The 19,302-nt window shown below is 45.4% G+C and overlaps 1 protein-coding gene across 1 annotated transcript in view; it reads left to right on the forward strand.

Annotated features, from left to right (window-relative positions):
* Nucleotides 1-6,204: 6,204 nt before the first annotated feature.
* LOC138527745 (collagenase 3-like) overlaps nt 6,205-19,302 on the forward strand; it is a 123,132-nt gene continuing 110,034 nt past the window's right edge. Inside the window, exons 1-4 of the mRNA XM_069639032.1 lie at nt 6,205-6,396; nt 6,485-6,726; nt 13,699-13,847; nt 13,930-14,055. Coding sequence (XP_069495133.1) covers nt 6,283-6,396; nt 6,485-6,726; nt 13,699-13,847; nt 13,930-14,055 — 631 coding nt within the window. The 5' untranslated portion in view covers nt 6,205-6,282. The remainder of the gene's footprint in view (nt 6,397-6,484; nt 6,727-13,698; nt 13,848-13,929; nt 14,056-19,302) is intronic.

The following is a 19,302-nucleotide window of genomic DNA, read 5'->3' on the forward strand; positions in this document are numbered from 1 at the left end:
ACATTGTTTGGTTGAAATCATATTGCGTATTTTCTGTACTGCATTCATTGAATATTGCATCCACCTGAGCCTACATAAAGCATCCTCTACCACATTATACTTTTGTTCCTATTTACCAGTGTGCTACCTTATCCATTTCATGTCAACTCATTAGTGATTAAAGAAGTGTGCTAGTGCCAGATTCTCCGTTGTTAATATTTACCATATCAGATTAAGTGTGATATTCAATTATTAATTTATTAAAAAGTGTGATATATATTTTAATTTATCAAATAAACCTTTTAAACTTGCAAAACAGAATTACTTCTTGGCTCAGTGGGGTCAGGGGGATTCCAAGAGAGGGGTGTTATACAAGGGTAGTCATCCAGAACGCATGAACTGGACCTAAAGATATATCAATAAGGGTTTTCATTCAGTATTCTAGACTAGGCGTTAACTTGGCTGTAGTGCTGAATTGAATCCTCTTACAAAGCAGACTTGCTTTTATTTAATCCCCATTGGCCATTTGCCTTTATAAGGAAGGGGTCTTCCACTACTTCCTAGATTTATCTTGGACTCTTAAGGACAGAGGAATTTGTTTGGATTCTGTTCGGAGAGCAGTCCTTTCCAAAGCCCATTGTCAGAGGCAAAGACAGGTATTCCAAGGCAGAGGAAAGATCTGTCCCCTAACCACCCCCAGGGAACGGTGAGGGTGACTTGCTGTTGAATCATGGCCTGCACTGTTCCAGCTGCACCGGTAACCACGGTCCTCAATGGAGCTGGAGGATTCCTCAGGTGCCTGCTAGTTCTCTGGACTGGGACTGAAGAGTAAACTGACTCACCTTGTCCCTGAGCCTCTAGATTGGGACTCACAGCACCAGTGGAGACAGGAAGCTGGATGCTGGTATTCTGCACCTTCAAACCATCCTTGCACATGAGTCAACCACATCCAAATGCCTTTGAACCACCAGGAACCACTGTGCTGCTTTTGGCACTCTCTTGCAACTTCTTCAAACTGCTGTTTTGCATTAATCTAACAGGCTTAGCGCTGCATCGTACCAGCATAGCATGTCACCTGTTCAACTCAAATACCAGCATGCTGCTGCAATGACTTGGAACTACTGCCTCTTTGAACCACCAAGATCACTGCATCGAACCACTCTGGACCGTGACTCGAACTGCTGGAAGCATTGTGCCACTTGCCTAATCGACCAAGTGATAACCATTGTCTTGAGCTGGCTTGACCTTCGGACCTACCCTGGTTGACTCACTGAATTGCATCATTCGAATGCTACCTTTGAACTGCACGATGCTTCATTTCGGACCAACTGAACGCTGAGTCACTGACTGGACTACTACGACTCACTGCATCGAAGCCTGGTTTGACCCACAAATATAGCATCCCAAATACTGGTTTGTCATCGTCAAACTACCCAAGAACAGAGTCAGGTACTTTTGTGAGGTCCATCCCCCAGGGTCCACTTTTAGGACTATATAGTCTGATAACACACCCATTTCCACCATTGTATACCAAGACATATCCTTTTAAGTGACAATGTTGCCATTACTTCCCTTTCACCCCGGCTACATTACCCAGAATGTTTGGTATGTCTACAATCTGCATATTCTGTGTTATTTCCAGAGGAATGGGGTTTTTGTTTGTGCTTTTCTAGTACAGTTATATCCCATATTGTTGTGTTTAATTTGATTGGGAATTATTTTGTTTTGAACTGTTGCATTAGTGCTGCTTGGATTGCTACTGTTATCACATTCAATCCCCTCTTAAGAGTATAGTCTACCCTTTTCCCATGTTACCACAAAAGGCGAAGGAAGCATATCTCTTTACTGTGCCGGTTTCACTTTCATAATCGGGATCACAGTTGGTTTGTAACAGTATGAGGGCTGAGTAGGCAGTCTAGTCACTACTTATCCTCATACTCCTGCAGGGCATTAGTGATTTTGTCCCACTAAACCCATCTCTTTATTTTATGGCATTTGTTTTGTTGTGCGTAATGCATCCCCTCACACCCTATAGTTCATAATCTTGTAAGGGATCTACACAGGAAGGAACCACTTTGGAGTATCTAGGATGTAATGGAGCAGAACTTTAATTTTAGCCTGTCTTTTCTTTTGTCAAAAGGCCCATATGGGACTGTTTTAGGGAAACAGTGGACGGCAATGGGCAGGAACCATCATACTGTTAAAATGGCCCTTCGAGTGCAGTTGGTGCACACATAGCCAAATTACCCCTTCAGGGTATATGTTGCTCCTCATATGCCATCTTCCTTTTATTAACACTCATGTCAATAGTTTGCCCTTACTAGGTGTTGAGCCCAAATTAAACTGAACCTTTTTTGCCCATCTCACCTACATGGCCACTGCTTACCCTGCAACAACCCCTTAACCCATGTATTTCTCCATGCTCCTACTGCTCATATAACACCCAACTAAATCCCCTGGGAGAAAATGCCACTTGTTAAGGTAAAATAGAGTACGTTTTTTCATTTTTACTATAATATCATGTGGGTAGATCTGTCTCCGTAAGTGAAGTGTGCTAATCAGACTGCACTTTCATAATATTCAATGCTGAAAAGTATAGTGCAAATATAAAAATTCTGCTGAGCCTGTGCACTGACACCTCACAGCAGCTGCCTTGCAACATGGCAGTTGCAAAATGACATGTGCACTGCTGCCACTATCCCTAGTATGCCTTTTACTGAGGGCAACCAATACTCAAAGTTCTAAAATTGTGTGCTCCCAGAGCCTGATATCAGATTAAACTCTAAAAATAAACCATGTCTAGTTTTGAAATGGTGGATTCTGGGAATCTACTATTATGCTGGCCAAAACCTTTTGGTATCACTTTATTGGTAGCTTGGTTTCTAACGACTCATTTCACTGAAAAACCTTATGAGTACCAGCATCTGGAAGTGATTTTCAACCAAGACAACCCTTTAGGCCCAGTGCAGGAACCCTCACTTTTGATCTCTCTGGGAAGTCTTGTCACCTTCACCAGAGGAGAGGCAATCTCCCCATTGAGTTAGCTGGGAACCACTGCTTCTAAGGCTAGCCCGACCAGGGCAGTGAAGATCTCACATTTGGGAGGTAATTACTAGAGGATCTTTGATGTAGTGCAGACAGTAGAGGGGGCAGAGGTAGAGTAGTCAGTAGCACCAGTTAACAGAAGGGTGCCAGGATAGCGGATTCTCCCAGGAGGTCTCCCACACTTTCTGTGCCCTCTCTCTATTTAATGCAGACAAATCACACTGGGGTTGACATCACCAGGCAGAAGACTCAGACCACAGTAGCAAATATTGGCCCGCCCAAGGAGACTAGAAGGGGGAAATCATCTTTAGCAGATTGTCTATTTAAGCGGCCAAGACAACCCCTTTGTTGAATCATCAGTGGGAAACAGAAGGAGGATTTCACCTGAATCTTTGTTGGGGGTGCAGTCTCCCCCATAGTCCTCTTCCATAGAAGTTAAGTCAGAGACTTACAAGAAAGGAGCAAACCCTTTCCCCAACCATCTAAAGAACCATTTTGGGTGATTTGTTGGCTGAACAAGGCCTGTTACAAGGTGAGTCCACTGGTACCCAGGAACATGCTCAGTGGAGATGACAGTCCTTGCAAGTGCTTTCTGGCAGGGACGTGCAACACAAGTAATGAAAAACCTCAATGCATCATTAGACCTGTTCAAGCTAACTCTACTGATTCAAGGCATCGACTCAACCATTGCATGCCTGCCCTTCACCCAATTAAAGTTGATCCCTGCTATAAGAACACACTGCATCACTGGAACTTGGAGTCTTGACTTGACTGCCAGTACACCCATCATCCATTCAGAACGACTGACTCAGAATGTCTTGATGCTGAATCGACCCATTGAAAAACACACATAAGCCTGGATCAACATGGTCGAGCCTCAGGAACAAGTCCAACAGGTATTTGAATGTGTCCTGTCCCCCAGCCTGCCTTAAGGTGCCCTGGTCACTATTAAGACCCCACTCTGCCTTTTCAGTAAACTTGATTTTGCTACTGAAATTTTATGCCAGGCAACCCATGTCTTCAGACCCAGAGTGCCCACTTTCATTATACAATCTGCATATTTTGTGAATTCACATGCAGCGGTGGGTTATAGTGGTTTGCTTAGCGGGATAGTATATTTTAGCTTAATTAAATTCCCTTATTTTAATACAATCTTGATTGGACATTCTCGGATTTTGGTAACCCAGTACTATTGTTGTTCGAAAGCTTTTTTGCAAGTTCACATCCTTCCTGAAGGGTATAGGCTGTCTTTGTCTCACATTACCAAAAGTGTTGAAGGAGGTATGTCTCTTAGCTGTGCATGTTTCATCTTTATGACTGGATAACTGCTAGTTTTGTAGTAGTTTGGGCTTGAGAAAGAGTTGTATCCACTACTCATCCCTGTACTTGTGCAGAGCACAACACCTGTCTCCCATACTCAACCTTATGCTGGGCCACAGATCCAGACCTTTTTGTTGTTGCACCTCTATCCCTGCTGCTCTCATTTGGCCAGGTTTCTTTTCTTTTATGGATAAAGTGGTATATTGGGCTTGGTTTGGGGGTGCTAAATGTGTTCATCAATTGGTGCTCATTTTTGGTTTTGGTGCATTTTGGTGTCAGAGCAAAATATCACCAAGGCTGTTGCTATAGAGAAGAACGCTGACTTTGTGGTTTGCATGACAACTGTAAATGCTGTGGCTTTCCCCTTTCTCACTTCCACACCTCTCACCTACCACACACGCCAACCGGCTAGTGAAACAACCCACCAATACACTCAAACCACACATCACATTCCATCCAAACTACAAAACCAATAGCCTCTGACACAAAGCAACTCAGGCACTAGACAAGACACTGCCCTTCTAGACACAACAGGGCCCATTGCACAATACAAAAACACATCCAGAAAGCTCATACGGACAGACACCAGTTCCTCCTGGTTCCGCATGCATCAACAGATGAGCACATCTATTCTATCCCTCTGCCTCCACTAACCAATCCAACTCACCTCCCACCTTGCGCTGTCCCTCTCCCCATGCGCTGTACTTTCTCCCCTTGTGCTGTCCCTCCTCCTCTATTGTGCTGTCCCTCCTCCCCCGTTGTGTTGTCGCACCTTTGCTTTTGCACTGTCGCTCTTTCCCCCTTGCACTGTCGCTTCTTCCCCATGCGCTGTCGCTCTTTCCCCTTGCGCTGTCGCTCCTCCCTCCTTTTGACTGTCGCTTCTTCCCTCTTGCTCCATTGCTCTTTCCCCCTTCCGCTGCCACTCCTTCCTCTCCTTGAGCTGTCGCTCCCACCCCCTTGCTCTGTCGTCCCCCTTGCGCTGTTGCTCCTTCCCCTTGCTCTGTTGCTCCTTCTCCTTTGCGCAGTCACTTCTTCCCTCTTATGCTGTCGCCCCTGCACCCTTGCACTGTTGCTCCATTGCCCCTTTGCCTTGTGACTCTTTCTCCCATTTGCACCGTCACTCTTTTCCCCCTCATTTGCACCATCACTCCTTCCTTCAAATGTTGTACAATGCTCCTGTGTACAGTTGCTGGCTCGTTTTCATCGATTGGATTTTTGTATTGTCCCTCGTGTTGCCATTTTTTCGTATCCCCCATCACATGTCCTAACCCCCTGGCGCTGCTGCCCTTCTTTCCCTCCCATGCTGTCATTTCTTCCTCTCTTTGCTGTCATTCCTCATTCCTTCCCTCTATTGGCATTGGCAATGCTTGTTTTCTTTGCTAATGTTACTATGTTTGAGTTTGTGCAGGGAGGATGCATGTCCTGCTTGACACCTTGAACCCGTGTTGGCATTTCATTTAGCTTTCTGGGATTTAGCCATCCTTTATTATAAAGTGAAAAAGGAAACTACAGGTCTCAGAAAAGACCACCACAGCATGTAGCATGTCCAAAATAAGAGCCCCTCATCCACCGTCCCCAACAAAACTCTTCAGGAATATCACACAGATTGCTGCCAACCAAACATTCTCCTTTATCTGTTATAAATCATGGTTTAGTGATTGGAAGCAGATGGAAGGCTGACTTCCTGGCAGTAGTTATCAGCATCTTGAGGTCAGCCAGTTATTTTGAGGAGGAAATATTTAAATGTAGTCCACATGTTTTGACTTCTTGTCAAAGAAGAGCATGATAAGCGTGATCTTGACCTTGGACGAACAGGAAGTTAAAACATCCAAGCTACGAACTTAGTCGATTGACCACACATTTTAATGATATAAAGGGAACGTCACCTGCCGCATACAATCAGGGCAGAACACGTCTCGAGTCCAGGAAGGCAGCACTATGCAGCTGACACTGACTTGCCTTCTGTGGAGTCTAGCGCGAGGCTTCCCAGTGCCTGGGCCTACCACAGCGGAGCCGGACTCCATTGCAGAAAGTGACGTGCGCTTTGCGGAAGTACGTGGCACGTCCAGTATACGGTGGCCCTGGCTGTAATAGAGAAGCGTGCTAGTATTTTCCTAACCTTGGCCTACTTTGCTTCTAGGATTACCTGAAGACCTTCTACCAGCTTCCCTCGAACACGGGCGTCGTTCAGAAAAGGAGTGCCGGCACTGTGACATCTCAACTGAGGGCAATGCAGTCTTTCTTCGGCTTGGCACAGACAGGCCACCTTGATGCTAAAACGTTGGCGCTAATGCTGCAGCCGAGGTGTGGCGTCCCTGATGTGGCCGAGTACAACTTGTTCCTTAGGAATCTGAAGTGGCCAACTGATAACCTAACATACAGGTAACCGCTCTCTGTTTATGTGTTAGTGTTGAACGTGTTAATATCCAGAGGTAGAAATGTACCAAAACAATCACTGACAACGCGAATAGCTTTGGCTTTTGTGTAGGTACGAGACAGGCATTTGCAGGCACTGCCATATTGGTACTGCCTGGCCATAAGATGGCAACAACTGGAAACATGTTGTGAGTTCCTGTACATATGATGGCAGTGCATGGCAAATGCCAACCCAGTACAGATATGAATGCCAAAAGTGCTTTTGCCAACAGGGGTGCAACGACAATTGGGCAAATAGGGCTTTAGCCCCCCGCCCCCTGAAATTTTGTGCTATGTTGACTTGACGTGGCTCGCCCACAGGGATGTCGACAAAAAGGACATGAAACAGAAGATGAACTATACCACAGGATGCTCTGTTAACAAGGGCCCAGCAATTACTAATGTAAAGCATTTTATTGTTAGCAACTGCAGTACATGCATACATTTTTAGGCAATTGAAATGGTGATGGGACATTAGCACTTTCATGTCAGGGGAGTGATTGGAAGGGTAGGAGGGGATAGAAGACACCTCATTCTCCCAGCAGTTCGTAAGTGTCTGATTTCAGACGTGAAGGGGAGAGTTAACTGCTTTTAACATTGAAGCTTTACCAGAATGTGTAAAAAAGTTAGATGCCCTCACACAAGTATGTTGGCCCCTCCCACAGATGTAATTTTGAACATTTAATTGATACTCCTCTTTAGCTTGAAGCACTTGCATCCTTAGGTTAATGTTACCTTTATATATCACCTGTTTTCTTTTATACATTTTGTTTCTGTTTGTTTAGTATATGTCCTAATTATTTAACACCATCATAAACTGGCTCATTACTTGTTCTCATCTTCTTTCTATTGCAAAGGCACCCTTAGTGGGAATGCTTCTGACATGTGTAAATGTGTTACTGTAAGTAATTTCTGTTTGAATTTAATATCTCTGTTCTACAAATAAATACAAAAGAATAGTCCCTACAGTTAACCCCTCTCCCAGACCCTCGGATTTCGGTGCAAGGAACAGATTGAAGGACACACATACTCCCTAGAAATCAAGTGGCTGAATTCGCACTTGTTCAAGATAATTTTCATACACCAGTAATGCATTTACAGCATCAAATAGGGCATTCATTCTCAGAAGACAGCTTAGAAATAACACTGGCAGTCCATATGGAGCTCAAGGTTTTATGCCACGTCTTGATGAAGCAAGCAAAAGATGTTGTTAGGTTGGTAGGTGCAGGTAGTGAGTGGGAATGCCCATGGACAGTCAATGGATGGGTAAATAACCAAAACAGCACCCACAAGCTGTGTGTCCTCCTGGCATCCCATCTCCTGCTTAATTTTGGATTATTTGTGGCCTTTTAGCTCCACCTAAAAGTCAAAACAAAAAAATGCATGGAAATGTGACCCTTTCAGGATTAGGGTGGGGCAGGAAAGTGGAGCAACCAATGTGTTAAGGGGATTTGAGGGGTAGACAGCCCTGTAGGTGGCATTGTGAAAAGCAAGGTGTCCTCTTGTACTGTTTTCCCTTTTGTTCACTTCCGTCAAAACAGACAGTTTATATGTAACTGCCATAAGGGCTTTAGGACACTTTTCTCCTGCAAATTCTATGAAAGTTCAGGAATGTGGCCATTTGGAGATTTCTTTTGCTCTCATCACTGATGTGACACGTTATGCTGTTGTACAACAGTTCCACAGTCTTCCAACGGATACACAAATGCAAGGGTACAGAAAACGAGTGTCACAGAGCTCTCGGTTTTCCAAAGAACAAAATTCAAGGAGAGGAGAGAAAGCCCTAACTTTTTAATGTAGCACCAACCATTTACTTTACTTTTACTTTATTGTGATACAATCCTAAATTAGGATTTTACACAAATGCAAAAATCTTAAAACACATAAAAACACATGATAATGACACAATAAAACACAATGCGATGGAGAAAACAGCAATAAAATAAAGAACAATCCATATCATATTATATTGAATCCTAACCTAGGCATATTATGTTATTTCAAGTAAAATAAAAAAGATGACCAATGACATGTTATTAGAAAGTACAGAACACAACAAACACCGGCGTCATACTCATGCCCACCAGGTGAAATAACAACATACGTTAATGGTAGTCATTAAATCAAATATGAAGGCAGTTTCCACAGCTACATTACAATATATCCATGTTTCAGAAATCAAAACGAACAAGTGGGCAAACCCCAGGCTTTGTATACATACTTTAATCCAGAAGCAAGATTTTGATATGGGCCCATACCTTATGAAGGGCAAGCTGAAATCCCAAAGATTCGGAATTTAAGCATAGACCCCAAAAGGATTCCCCAGTTATTACCTCATAACTATGAACCCATTTCCCAAATGAGCACATATACAATGATCCTAATTTGGGGCAGAGGGTGAGGACGTGTCTGGTTGACTCCAGCACTCCTACGGACTGACAGATTCGACAGCATCTGGATTCCAAAGACACCCCTAAACGGGGGCCAGTGACGGCCAAGCAGTGGAGTAACTTTACTGAAAATGTTGGGGGGGACATGACAACTGAAGAAAAGGGCTCTGAAGGATAACGCTAAACTTCGACACCACAAGAGTCCCTTGCCGATGCTCTGTCATAACTTGCATAAGACTTGTGGCGTATCTTTAAAATTAAATTCCAAAGACACGCTGGTCTTCTGAAAGCTATAAAACCACATTGTGTCTTTAGAATTCACTACACTGACAACAGTAAAACAAAAATCCAGACTATCATTTAGCAACACATACCATACTCGCTTTAACAAGATGCCCAGAATAAAGTCATTTCACAGTAAGGAAGGGCTAGACTGGCTGCCCTAAAATACCAGTCTGAGTCTAGCCATGTAATATTTCATATTTGCCTTCTCGATGCCCATAAACAAATGCTGAAATTGCCAAGCGCCTCTTGTGCACACATATACATACATACACACACTCAAAATTCATACCCATTCACCATGACCGGCATCAGGGCTTTTCAACCTTTTCGAACTGAAGATGTCTCGAACCTCAGGGGTGGTCCCCAGCACCTGTCCCCATGTTGCTAGTCAGCACTCAGCAATCTTGTAACACAGAAATATATTAATTTCTCTCTATATTTGTTCTGGGACTTAAAATGTGCACTTTGCAGTGATCGCATTACAAAGTGCATTTTCTCTTCCCACAGGATGCAATGAAGTGTTATCACCCCATTGCCTTGTAACACTAGTTCCTCCACATCATCCACTTGCTGACAAAGAAGGGTTTAGAGCTGTTCAGTGGGAATTTAGTGTATAAGCTCCCTTCATGGTGGCCGCTTTGAGATAATTTGCGACTATTAACCTTGTCTCTGTCACCATTGTAATTATCATTTTTATTTTATTCATTGATTTAAAGGGCGCTGAAGCCTGCAGGCACCAGGGCGCACAAACAAAAACACAGTGGACAAACATAAAGGCACAGGACAAAAGCACAGGAAGAACCAGCGCGTCAGGGAACAGCTTTAGTTCAAGGTAGAACTACGGGAGCCTCAGACTGCTTACGCTCTAAGCAGGGGGCCTCCAACCATCATGTTGAACATGGGCCGACACACATCTTCATTCGTGCCTGCCAAGCACCCACCCAGTGACACAACATAACATTCACAAACTTCATTCCACCAAGAACATCCAAACAATGCATTATTTATCATTTATTCAGACACAAAAGTCAACACACCCGAAATGTTGAAATTCTGGGCTATGCTGATTTGACCTGGATGACTTGTAACAAGGACCTGGCAATTAGTAGCAATTTAACGCATTTCATTGTTAGCAACTGAGTTTGTATGCATACATTTTCAGACAATTGAAATCATGATGGGTGCCTTGGTACTTGCATGTCAGGGGTCTGAGCAGGATATGGGAGACTGAAGGCAGCTCATTCTCACAGTTTAAGTGTGTGTTTCTGACACAGAGAGTCAACGGCTTTCAACATTTAAGCTGACTGGAATAGTCTAATTAAAATATGCAGATACACCCACAAAGTTTGCCCCTCTCCCGACTACTCCCGCAGTCTCTAAAAGTTAGCCCCTCACTACAGTGTTAGCCCACAGTCAGGGTCAGCTCTAGGATTTGCGGGGCCTTTGGGCGGCAAGATGTGTGGGGCCCGTCGCAGAAAATGATGTAAAAAAATGTGTCAATATCTGTTTGGATCAAATAAACTGACGTTCAATGTCTACATTTTAACTGTTAATATTATGGTTGTAGCAATATCAGGAGTGGGGATTATTTTGGAGTAGCCGACCGAGTGAGCTGAATCATTTGTAGGGATGGGGGCCTCAAAAGATAATACTGTGTTGATGAAGAGCAGGGCCAAGAGAAATGAAGATCGCTAGTAAGTAATCCAAACATACCTAATGTGACTGCATGTTCCAAGGATGTAAGGGCAGGGATTGGCCCAGGGCCAGACAGGACAAAGGGCTTTTGCTGCAGGATAGTGCAATCGTAACAAAGCCTATTTACCGGAAAGAGGCAGTTGGAGTAAGCAATTCTGCAGGTTTTCAAATGTCATCAATAGGGCTCAAGTCCAGAAAAAAGTGTGGAGGATCATTAACATACGCACAGGGACTGAACGTATCCTAAAGTGGAATACGCAAATTTAATTCAACTGGCCTTTCCTGATAGAAGTAAATTCAAATAGAAATGAGCACCCTTTTAACCCAAAAATCTATATTGAAATATTCTATGGAAAGCAAAATACCAATACAAGACATGTGCTTTGAAAACACTTTCATGTGATTTTGTGGCTGTGGGAAAAAACTCGAGCAAACAAGCTGTTTCGCAAGATGACCTCAAAAACACTCAAGGGGGGTGGAGTCGGAACTGTGGAAAAAGTGAGCGGATGCTGTCACCCCACATGTAATCTCAACTTGTACCCTGAAAATCAACACAGGACCAGGCAGAACATCTCTTCCCACATGCATTGACCTGGTAAATCATCACTACAAATGTGCCCTCTGATCCTTTCCCCCTCTCACCACGACATTTGGCTTTCAACAATACTCTGTTTTATAAATAGGAACTGAAAAGTATGCACATCATAATTAAAGCACTCCAGCAATATAGGAATCCTTATTGAAATATGTCAAACAATAAGAGTAGAAATGTTGCGTTATTTTCACTGCATCTCGAAGACTGCAGATACCAAAATGCAATTCCACAAAATTCTAAAGAATGCCTCGTAGGCTGTCTTTGAAGACTTAATCATAAAAAAAGATAAGGCGATATGGTAACCTTTTGCATCGTTTGACAAAGGCATGCTTTACATGATGCGAGTGAAATGTGTTATTCTCACCTCCAAAATTATTTTTTTATTTAACACACTAAGTGTGAACATGGATGAATACTATGAATACCACCCAGTCCAGCACCCTGGCAGTGGCTGCTGACTTTGAGTCAGGCCACCAGCCAGGGTGAGGGACTGAGCCGCGCTGTGTATTCCTGCCGCCCGCTTTATGTTATGGACAGCGCAAGCCTGGCTGGGCACCATAGCCAGGCTTACACTGTCCAATTACTTAATTGATGCAGCAGCTGCAATGTGCCGCCCCCTGCCAAAAGATGGGGTGGACAATTTGGCAGGCTACAAAAGTTGGGGGGGGGGGACTTGTCCCCCCTGTCCCTCACTATAATTACTCCCATGTGGCCAAGACCGGGAGCTGGTTTATCCGCAGCCTTAATATGAACTGCCTCACCTCAGGTGCCGGGCATAACAGCAGGTATGGCTGGGGCTTCCGGAATTTATGGATGACATGGGACACTGCCTTGTATCACTCAACTTGGACAGATGGGTGTAGTTCATGCCCCAATCCCATCTGTTCAATTTTTGTTCAAAGGATTTTTTCTGGTGGATAAGGGGCATATGTTTCTTGTTGGTATAGGACCAGTCGATCTCCAAGAAGAGGCCTTCATTCAGTTGTTTAAAATTGAGCGCTCGTGGATGCCTCTCGGCATCGTAGTTCTCACCAGCCAGTGCCAGCAGTAATCTACCAACCATTTATCTAATCTGCTCCCCTTCCTCTGCAGAAACTCTTTGAGATGCTGTTGGAGATATTGATAATGACCCCAGAATTGCCAAGGAGTGCTCAAGGAATAGTTGTGTTTTTTTTAGCAATGCATGCGTGCACCTTGGAGTGAGCAAAACATGGAGGCAACAGCAATAACAAAACCAAATATATATCTAAGAAATAAGCTACTTGGTTCGGCCTTCAGCGTTCCTCCAGGCTTTTAGGAAGGACAACAGAGCTGCCTTATGTGATGACTATGTGGCCTCCATTCATACAGCTTGCTGCCCAAAATGTGTCTCTTTAAATCCGGGTAAGCTTTCCCTACTGTCCCTTCCCCACCCATATGATGGACTAACAGACCGGATTGCTCTTTACCTGCCTAGCAGAAGCCCAAGTGTAGGGATTTGCTTTAAAAAAAGTAAAATGAACATTTTAGAACCTGTGAACCAATAAATATAGTAGAACTCACTTGCAGTGAGAACCTGCTCACGCCGACATCTACTTTGAATAAACGTTTCCTCACGTTTCTTCCTGGTAGGAGGAGTAGGGATGACGAAAGTGCCAGAAAAGATGTGGATTCAGCTTTTTCTGGAGGCGGAATGGTTGCCGGGATAATGTTACTGCTTCCATTGGCATTGTTGAAAGCAGGGCCACACTGTTTACATGTAACCACTAGCCTCAGTAATGTACTCACTTCTTGTACTCTATAGTTACTACACAGAACCAACTGGAACATTGACTGGGTCCCTGACTGGTATCATGCATGCAATGTATTTCTCGTGTGCACCACTGAAAGAGGCACAGAGGTGAAATCACTTGGCCCATACATTGGATGACTATTAGAGTTTGAATTTTAGAACCAAAGTGACTTTTTGCAAACTGCTTGTGTTCTATCTAACAGGCTGGAGAATTACACCCCAGATCTGCCGCGTGCTCAGGTGGATTTAGCCATTCAGGCGGCCTTTCAGGTGTGGGCGGATGTGACGAATCTGCGGTTCATCCAGACTGAGAGCGGGATGGCCGACATAATGATATCCTTCGGCTCCTTAGGTACAGTGGACATACATCGGTGTTTGAAGGCTTGGGTTCCCTGTGTATGTGCATAACGCGGACATTCATGCTATCATTTCAGAACACGGCGACTTCTTTCCTTTTGATGGACCCTCTGGAGTACTTGCCCACGCCTTTCCACCCGGGCAATTTATTGGGGGTGACACCCATTTTGATGAAGATGAAACCTGGACAAACACCTCGAGAGGTAATTAGTAATGTACTACTTTTTGCAGATAATTGATTCAGTGGCACTTGTGAACTAAATCTCTTATCACTCACGTGATCACATCACTGAAGGAAACCTCTATGCTGGCTGACAACCCAACTAAAGATGTGTGTGTTACAGGCCTATGGCCGGTCTGTAACATGCAAATGAATCACTCAACGCACTCAAAGGTAAAGCAATATCCTTTCTATCTACTGCAGGGGATACTTTATTTCCCATAATACATGACCACCCTAGACAACACCACCCACTTTTAAATACTTATTGTCAGTGCTGTCGTTGGGCCGGATCTTCCTGGATCAGGGATCCAGCAAAAAATGTCTCCCTGAATCCCAATCCTGGGGAATCCATGCGCACTCTACACTCATTTTTCGAATGCTGCATTGTGTTCCATGCATTCATGTCGAGGCTGGGGTTTGAACCGTGGTCACTAGGGTGAAAGGCAAGTCACTTCCCCACAAGACCACTTTACAGTCTGAACTGGAGTGCTCTGAAATCCAGTGTCAATGGTGCACCGTACAGGAAATATTTATGTGGAGTTTGAAAGGTGTGCACATTTTGTACTTTGCTTACAACATCAGAAGAAATTCGGCTATTTTCCAGGTGTTCATGATTCATCTTTTGAGGGGTTAGAGGCAAATGTTCATGAGGTGACATAAACCCCACCCCCCACCCCTGCTCACCCAATGCTGACCCTCCCCTATTCCCCCCCAAACTAGGTGGGATCCCCCAGTAAAAAAAGTCCCTTTCCCCCACTGCTTATGGCAACCTTCCCTCTGAGGTAAGAGCATGTTCCGGGGGAGATTTGTTGAAGGAATGTTAACAGACACTGCTCAATAATCACAATGTGAACCTTGGCTTAATCACATAACCTGCCCACACCCCATAATATGATCGCGACCTCCACATGCACATGGACTAAGAATGCTGCAGTTTGGAATGTATTCAGGTGTGTATTGATGCTTCAGAAGGTACCACACAAAATGCATTCAATGGCCAGAATGTGTTGTTTATGTCAGTAAGAAACTGTAGGCATGTGTCATTTCAGCTAGCACACTGAGCCCTATTGGTGACCCCAAGGAAGCACTGGCGCTTTTATATTTACACACGTGTACTTCCCGCCTTACGTTACACAGCTGATACAACTCCATGAGAGTTCCTTGATCATTAGTAGGAAGCAGGTTGAAGTCATAAACGCCACTTGCGTTATACCTTTTCTTTACAGAACCCCCTCAAGCTCTTTCATTGTTTGTTGTAATATTGTTCCCTCTGATGGAAGGCATATTCTGGGCGCAGATCTGTCGAATATATGTTGATTTGTATTATGCACATGCCATTGGGGAAATAGTTGTCTTAAATACATGCATATAAAGTGCCAGATGCAACACATGGGCTGCTTAGCGGCAGACCTAAAAGCAGGCTAGGCACCAAGCACATGATAAGGCTCACTAACATACAACACTGGCGTGCATTGTTTACATTTTGAGCATAGGTCACTTTGCTATGAATCTAATATGTAGTGTTTGGTGCCAGTGCAGTGGTGGAAATGGAAAAAATGTGGTGGGGGATCCCACAAGACCCGGGTGGGGGAGGAGTTGGGGAAGAGGGGGCGTGGTCTAGAGGGGGCGGGGTTGGTAGCGGCCAGCCGATCAGATAAATACTTAAAAAAAAAGAAAAAAAAGCACCCACAAAGGCAACATTGCCTTTTACCACATGGCTTTAAGTGGGACGGGGCCTGCCGGGGCTCAGCCCCGGCAGGATCCGAAATTTCAATTTGAGGCGGGGCCCTGTGGGGCCCACTGATCTCCCCTGTCAGCCCCGGCCACTACACGAAAAGGATTTTTTTCTGAAGCCTCAAGCTCTCGCTCGTGTGCGAAAGCTTCAGGCTCCAGAAAAAAATGCCTTTCAGCCATAATGGTGGCGCCGCACCTGCGAGGCATCCCTTTAAGCAGGAGATGCCCGTGGGCCGGTGCCACCATTGTGGAGAGAAACGTGAGGCCACTGGAAGCTGAGGCCGTTTCAGTCTTCAGGAAAACGGCCTCAGCTTCCAGCGGCCTCACCCTTCTTTCAGCCTTAATGGTGACGCTGCCCCTCCCCAGCTGCCGAGGGGAAGCGTCACCATTAAGGCTGAATAGGCGAGGCGCTGTCCCTTGCCAGGCAAGCCTATAGAAAGTAAATGCAGAGATCAGCACCCTCTCCCCCAGGGGAGAGGGTGTTGATCAATACAAAAGGATGCCTGGCAGCAGGGGTGCCAGTTGCCCATTGAGCCGGGGCTCTTCAGGGGGCGTGGCCTAACGGGCCAGCAGGACGCCTGCAGTTAGGCCAGGCCCCCTTGATGAGCCCTGGCTCATTTTGTTGTGCCAAAAAAAGGAAAAAAAACGCCCGCGAGGGCATCATTGCCTTTTATGCGGCTCTGGCACTGGTGTGTAAAGCACAATGCTCGCTACATGTACAACTGATTCCTTTCAGTTGTACATGTAGTGAGCATTGTGCATTACACATCAGTGCCAAAGCCGCGGTAAACGGCAATGCTGCCGTCGCGGACGCTTTTTTTTTTCTTTTTTTTTTTCTGCGCGGTTCATGGGCTTGGGCGGCTGACTCTGGCCGGATCCCGAGATCCGGCTACACATCTGGTGCCGGATCTCGGATCCGCCGAGAGCCGGCCCAATGACCAGCACTGTGCCAGTGTGATTAACTGTACCCCTGTGCGTAATCCCCTTCCTATCAGTTAATTACATGGAACCGTGAGTAGAGTTTACATGGAATCAATCTAAACAATAAATCCATATGCCATAGTGTGTAGAGGTGCTTTGTTCCATGAAGAGTCATCTGTTACTCGCCCATCTCTTTCAGCAGGCATTCTAACTGAAGAAAGACACGGTAATAAATGATGGCAAGTGCTTTCTGACCTCAGAACTGCCATGAGATAAACCAATAGAGGGCAGGCATGTATACAGAGATCACAGGGCTCCAGGTATAATGAACCTCAGTTAGCTGTTCTCATCCTTCAGAAATACTTTCTTTTTTAACATTACCTGGCCAGGCTGTCCTGCCACCGTTATTCGCGTTTGCTATAATAGCATCTGTTATTTCCTCTCGAAGGTGATGCAGTGTTCATGTTTTAGGTTGTGGCTCGTGGGTTTGTCATCAGCGACTGTTATGTGGCCAAACTGTAGTTTACAAACACCTATGACTGGATGTTCAGACCTTTGCATCTATTCCTGTCAAGAGACCCCTGCTGATTATCTGTGTTATCAACATTCTTATCAACTTAAAGGGACTTATAACAGCCATTTCTGCTGCACAAGTAGCTGTCTGGATGGTATTTATGTTACTGCAGCTCAGAGTTGTCGAACCCGGGCCCATCGTTTTATTATAAGGAATATTTGCGCTTTGTCAGATTTTTTCAAAGGGACATAATCTTTTCCATGGGTAACATGGTCTGCTGTTCGTCTGGGCTGCATGGGGTGCTCTGCAGATAACGAGGGACAGAATGCTTCAGACAGTGCTTATAGTACAGGGAGCAGGCAAGAGAGGGAGAGAAAGAGAGAGATGACGGAGAGATACAAATAGAGAGACAGAGGAGAGAGCGGGAGAGAGCAAGAGAGATAGCGAGATCGACAGAGAGAGGGAGAGATAGACAGCGAGAGAAAGATACACAAAGAGAGGCAGAGAGAGGGGGAGAGGGAGCGAGACCAACAAATCGAGAGGGAGTGAGTGAGAGAGAGAGACGGAGAGAGAGAGAGAGAGAGCCAGCAGTAGTTAGTATGAGTGGACAGAGAGCCTGGAGGGGGTCGAACAAAAAGAGAAAGAAACGGATGGCGGAAATATGGAGACCCAGATTCTGAAAATGAGCAACAGAGGCAGAATCTAAGTTTGAAGAAAGGGGGCTGCTTGCAGATAAAGGGGGAAAGTGATAGAGCCCGAAAAAGACAGGAACGTGCCGGGCCCAGAGATTCTGAAGGCTGTTAAAAGCAGAGAGCACAAGCACTTTGGATGGAGGGGTAGAGTTGTGGTAGGTCACCGAGAGAGGTCGGAGAGGAATATCCTGGAGGGGCAGAGAGAGGAAGGGGGACAGAAACAAATAAGGGAAGACAGGGTATATCATGATAGAGAGAACATTTTTTTTTGTTGAAAATCAAGTTTTATTAAGTTTCGTGCATGTATTACAACAGTACAGAGCATGTTTAAACATAGATTAACAAAAACCAATCGTAACACAGCACCCGTCCTCCCCCCATCCCTCCCCCAAACCCCCTCCAGTTCAAGTTCTCACTAGTTGCTTGTTGCTTGTTTGACGGGTTCTTAGAGAGCATAACAGTGTCTTCACGAAGTGCACTTGGCACGCCAAAGTCATGGGGTCAGTGGGCAATGGCCTAGCGCCCCTGGGGGAATCCCCCGGCTTAGGTGCAAAACATTAAACTGGTCGGCCATATTTGTCAAAAAAGGGGAGCCAGATTTCCTCGATATTGGACTTGGACTTGGACTCATCAAGTAGCTGTGTGAGGAATTCCATGTCATAGATGGACCGCACCTTGGTCACCCAAGCTTTTTCCCCCGGCATTCCGGGGTTCTTCCATTTTTGCGCCAAGCAGCATCTGGCCGCCACCAGCATGACCTGCAGCATATGATCTTGAGTGCCTTCCTGACCATCCCCGATGTCAATTCCAAAAAGGAGGAGCCAGGGGCAGGAAGACCGCTCAACCCCGTCCACCCCCTTGATCCAGGCCAGTACCCTTTCCCAGTAGTTTTGGACCACTGGGCCTCCCCACCACATGTGTATATAATCCCCACTCTCAGTCCTGCACTTCCAGCAGTGTGGGTCGTATCCTGGCTTCATCCTAGCAATCCTCTGCGGGGGGTAGTGCCATCGATGTAATACCTTAAAGGGCTTGATGGCGATATTGGAGGGAAGCAGTGGAGCGATTGGCCCGCCTGCACATTCCCGCCCACCTATCATCACCAATTACTTCCCCTAGGTCCCTACCCCATTGTGTGCATGCCGGTGGAGGATCTCTGGGGACAGAGAACAGGAAAAGCTTATAAAGGCGAGATATTATCCCCTTAGAGCCCCTCGCGGATAGGAGGAGCTTTTCGAAATCTGTGAGATCTTTCCTGAGGGTGTGACCCCAAGATGGCTCAGTAAGGACTCCCTTAAGCTGGAGGTAGCGAAAGGGGGACAGGGTACCTATTCCCAGGGCCTCCTCTAGGTCTTTCAAGGGTAGA

The sequence above is a fragment of the Ambystoma mexicanum genome, chromosome 7q (assembly GCF_040938575.1).
Source record: "Ambystoma mexicanum isolate Mex_15411 chromosome 7q, UKY_AmexF1_1, whole genome shotgun sequence".
In the NCBI taxonomy this organism is placed as follows: domain Eukaryota; kingdom Metazoa; phylum Chordata; class Amphibia; order Caudata; family Ambystomatidae; genus Ambystoma; species Ambystoma mexicanum.